This window comes from Chrysochloris asiatica, unplaced genomic scaffold, assembly GCF_000296735.1.
Source record: "Chrysochloris asiatica unplaced genomic scaffold, ChrAsi1.0 scaffold00076, whole genome shotgun sequence".
NCBI lineage: Eukaryota > Metazoa > Chordata > Mammalia > Afrosoricida > Chrysochloridae > Chrysochloris > Chrysochloris asiatica.
Window position 1 is genome coordinate 2,068,509 of NW_006408594.1, and position 4,835 is coordinate 2,073,343.

General features: G+C 52.1%; 1 protein-coding gene across 1 annotated transcript in view; it reads left to right on the forward strand.

Moving 5' to 3' along the window:
• Positions 1–3,118, forward strand: part of RPL3 (ribosomal protein L3) — a 5,864-nt gene extending 2,746 nt beyond the window's left edge. The window contains exons 3-9 of the mRNA XM_006865263.1: positions 3–95; positions 1,052–1,238; positions 1,621–1,781; positions 1,933–2,034; positions 2,250–2,345; positions 2,559–2,678; positions 3,074–3,118. Coding sequence (XP_006865325.1) covers positions 3–95; positions 1,052–1,238; positions 1,621–1,781; positions 1,933–2,034; positions 2,250–2,345; positions 2,559–2,678; positions 3,074–3,118 — 804 coding nt within the window. The remainder of the gene's footprint in view (positions 1–2; positions 96–1,051; positions 1,239–1,620; positions 1,782–1,932; positions 2,035–2,249; positions 2,346–2,558; positions 2,679–3,073) is intronic.
• The last annotated feature ends 1,717 nt before the right edge of the window (positions 3,119–4,835 follow it).

The following is a 4,835-nucleotide window of genomic DNA, read 5'->3' on the forward strand; positions in this document are numbered from 1 at the left end:
AGTGGCAGGACGACGATGGCAAGAAGCAGTTGGAGAAAGACTTCAGCAGCATGAAGAAGTATTGCCAGGTCATCCGTGTCATCGCCCACACCCAGGTGAGCCCCTCATGGCACTGCGACACCTCACTCACCTGGTGGAGCAACTTTGTGCAAGGCCTGGTAGAGGAGAGGTCAGTGTGCACAGAGCTGACACCATGACCAATCAGATGCCTGGATTCCCCTCTCTACTTGGTGCTTTTCTCCTGCCAGCAGGGGGCACCATTCCCCCTTTGAGAGAAACTGTTCATGGTGACAACCTTGTAAAATGGCGACCAGATAGCTGGTGAGAGGGAGGCTGCAAGCCCAGCCTGTGGGTGCCTGCCCCGGCTCCTACACACTGCTGCCCTCTAGCCTGGGCTGCCCAGTGTGGTGGCTAACAGCAGATTGCTGCCACTGAAGTTCCCAGTGGACAGCTTTTGAGTGCTTCATGCCTGACTTAATTTCCTCGTTTAGCTTTGTGATCAGCCTAAGAAGCTTGCGAGAATAGGTGGTTTTCTATAAGGCCGTGTTAAGTGCCACTGAGTCGGTTCTGACCCATAGTTGACCCTGTATAGGGTTTCTGAGGAGTGACTGGTGAGCTTGAACCACCGGCCCTGCAGTTCAAATGGCTTTGCAGTCTGGTGCATTAACCCACAGTGCCACACCAGGACACATAAGGCTGTGTAACACTATAGAATACACTGATTACTAATTGCAAGGTTGGTGGTTCGAACCTACCAGCTGCTTCATGGAAACCCCTATCAGGGTGACTGAATCAGAACTGACAGGAAGGAGCTGGCTGAAAGGAAGATAGAGTTGATCCCAGGATCTGGTCCAGTCTTGTGCTGCCATGGGGCCCCCAGGTGTCCCCCTGAGCAGGGACCAGAATTCCATTGTGGGAGTTAGCATGGTGGGAATCAGGAAGGTCCCTCGGTTTACTGAAATGTGGAGGGAAGTCCAGGGCAATAACAGACCCCCTGCCCCAGGCCCCCTCTGACAGCAGAGAGGGGAGCTCAGTGACCTCTGTCCTGCAGATGCGCCTGCTTCCTCTGCGCCAGAAGAAGGCCCACCTGATGGAGATTCAGGTGAATGGGGGCACAGTGGCCGAGAAACTGGACTGGGCCCGGGAGAAGCTGGAGCAGCAGGTGCCTGTGAACCAGGTGTTCGGGCAGGATGAGATGATTGATGTCATCGGGGTGACCAAGGGCAAGGGCTACAAAGGTGAGTTGTTCTGGTCGCCCTTGGGGAGTGGTCTCAGTCCCCTTGGCTGTTCATTGATGAGGCTCTGGAATGAGCGCTGGGCACAGCGCCCGAGTCAAACTGCGGAAACATTCCTTGCTGCCTTCCTTCTGAGAACAGCCCTGGGTCAGGGTAGGAACATCTGCAGCTACTGCAAATGAATTTGAAGGGTGGGTTTCTGTGCATTTGGGAGAAAGTTAAGCTGTTAGGTACAGATGCCTCTGCCACCAATCTGTGGAGTGTCCTGTCTGTCCTGACTCTGGGGGTCCACCTCTGCTTGTGTCTTCTCTGCTAGTACCTCAAACTGGGTGACAGGAAGGGCTGCCCTCCTTCCCACCATAACAGCAAGTTGTGTCCATTCCAGGAGTCACCAGCCGCTGGCACACCAAGAAGCTACCCCGCAAGACCCACCGAGGCCTGCGCAAAGTTGCCTGTATTGGGGCCTGGCACCCTGCCCGCGTGGCCTTCTCTGTGGCGCGTGCTGGGCAGAAGGGTTACCACCACCGCACTGAGATCAACAAGAAGGTGAGGCACGTCTCCCGCATGTTACTGCAGTAACAGAAGGTCGATGCTTTGCCCCTTCTATTTGCGCTGAGCAGGCCTCTGGGCTTCTCTCCCCCATGCCCAATCTTCCACTTCTTCAGGAGCTTTTATTCAAATGCTCTTCTCTTTATAGATCTACAAGATTGGCCAGGGCTACCTTATCAAAGATGGCAAACTGATCAAAAACAATGCCTCCACTGATTACGATCTGTCTGACAAGAGCATCAACCCTCTGGTGAGTCATTAGCTGTCTTTCCCAGTCTCTGATCTGAGGCCTCCCTGGGTGGTCTGGGTGGGGAGTCAGGTGCTAGAGGGGGAGGTGACTAGGTGATTCATAGGAGTATTTGCAGCTGATGCTGCCAGTTGGACTTGTCCTGGCCTGTGGATCACAGATCTCTGCCCCCATCCCATGCTTGAGACCCTTGCTGACCCTTTGGCCTTCTCTCCCAGGGTGGTTTTGTCCACTATGGTGAAGTGACCAACGACTTTGTCATGCTGAAAGGCTGTGTGGTGGGGACCAAGAAGCGAGTGCTCACATTGCGCAAGGTGAGGTGTGGGGCCTGCCCATCTGCCTGCCGGGCGTAAAGCAGAGGTTTGAAGTGTAGGGAGGAAGTTCCCAGTCTGACCTGTTTGGTTCTTGGTTCACATGTATCCTTGGCTCCTGGTGGGATGGGTGGGGGCTCCACCTGTGTCCCTGGGCTCAGTGCGGGTGCTGGGCGCTGTGAGTTGATACACTAAGAAAGACCTTTGGTTCTACAGTCTTTGCTGGTACAGACCAAACGCCGGGCACTGGAGAAGATTGACCTCAAGTTCATCGACACCACCTCCAAGTTTGGCCATGGCCGCTTCCAGACGGTGGAGGAGAAGAAGGCGTTCATGGTGAGCTGCCTGAGCTAGCTGTGGCCTGGGTGGGGAGAAGGCAGGGTGGCAGAGGAAAGTGTGGGGCTACTGGTGTCTGGGTCTGCAGGAGGTGTAGGAGTGGTGGGTTTTATAGGGTGAGTTGATGGTGAGTGGTGTGTAGTCCTGCTCCTTGGAAACCCAATACAGGGTTCCTATGGGATGGTACTTTAACAACCAAAAGAAGAAGGGGCGGTGTTTGAACCCAGAAGGCATTACAGCACTGTAGGCATGTTTGACTCTGGTCCTATAGAGTCCTGGGTGGAAACCCTTAGACAAGATGGTTGTGAGTCAAGGGACTCATAACATACGGTCACTGAGTTCTGTGGCCACCTGCCTGCACTTCTGAGATTTACCTTCTGTACCTCTCCCCACAGGGACCACTTAAGAAAGACCGAATTGCAAAGGAAGAAGGTGCTTAATGTGTGCAGCTGGTGGAACCTCAATAAAAACTATTTTCCAGTGGCTTCTGTCTCCTGACTTGGTCCAGGGAAGCAGCCCCAGGGGTGGGAAGGCAGCACAAGTCTGCCATCGCCCCACGCCCCACTTGGTTGCTTTGGCCCTGAGTCCCAGACCCTGCTGAAGGTTCGTGATGTCCTGGCACCAGGGTAATGGATTGGCGTGAGCACAGCAGGACAGAACATCACGGGTCTGTGGAAGGCACTGGTATAGGTCACATGACCTGAGTCCTTAATTTCCACAGGGGCAGCTTCACATGGAGGACAGATGGGGGATTAGGTGTGGTACAAGAAGGCTGGGGTGCCCATGGCCCGCCCAGCAGGATCCAAAGTGCTTGTTGAAGGTTCTGTGGAGTCTTGCACAGCACCTAGAGCTGTTGACTTCAAGAAAAGCTGAGCTTCACTGTACAGATGAGAACGTTACAGAAGTAGAACAGCCTGTCCAACCTCTCACCTGCACCCTGCTGGCTCTTAGGTTGGTAGACTGGGTGTCCTTGACTGGCTGTGGCCATTTACCCTGCAAGACCACCACCTGGAGGAGCTCTAGGTCCACTACTGGGCTAGACTGACCTACGGCCCCCAGGATTTGTCATGGGCTGGTTTCCTGAAGTGTAGGTGGTCAGGCCTTGTGTGGACGCTTCATCCCCTAACATGGGGGATGAGGATTGTATTAGCAAATGCTTAGGACTTGCTAAGAATTGGATTTGGAGCACATGCAAAGGTGGACAGGTTCCAGCTAGATGAGTTTCAAGTTAGGTCAGTACTGACAATGCATAACAACCGAAACACTGCCTGCCTTGAGCCCACTGATGCTGCCACTTGGCCAATTCATCTCTTTTGGGCTTCCTCTTTCTCTAACCCACCTTACCAAACATGAGTTCCAGGTTAAGTGGGCCAACTTCACTACTGTTGCCACACTGGGCCAGTCCATCCCACTGGAGGTCTTCTCTCTCCCTCCACCAAACATCCTCCAGAGACTACCTCCTTGACAGTATGTCCAAAGCATGAGGCCCTTGGCCATCTTGGCCTCTTAAGGTGCACTCTGGCTGCACTTCCAACATGGATCCATTAGCTCTTTTGGCAGCCCATGGCACTTTAACTCAAAGGCCTCAATACTGTGGTCTTATTCACTGTCCACCTTTCACATGCATTTGAGGTTATTGAAAATACCATAGCTTGGGTCAGGCGCACCTTAGTCCTCAAGTGACATCTCTGCTCTTCAATACTTTAAAAAGTTCCTGTGCAGCAGATTTGCCCAATGCAATACATCGTCTGATCTCTTGACTGCTGCTTCCACGAGTGTTGATAGTTGATCCAAGAAGAATGAAGTCCTTGACAACCTCAATCTTTTCTCCATTGATAAGAATGTTGTTTATTGGTCCAGTGGTGAGGATTTTTGTTTTCTTCACATTGAGATGCAATCCATACTGAAGGCTGTGCTCTTTGATCATCATAAGTAAATATTTCAAGTCCTCTTCACTTTCAGCGATCAAGGTTGTATCATTGGCATATCACATGTTAATGAGTCTTCCAATCCTGATGCCATGTTTTTCTTCATAGAACTCAGCATACAGGTTGAATAAGTATGGTGAAAGAATACAACCCTGTCATCTTTCTTACAAAAAAGTTGGCCAGTGAAAATATTAGAGAACATCTGATAACCTGAAGTTGAACATCTCAG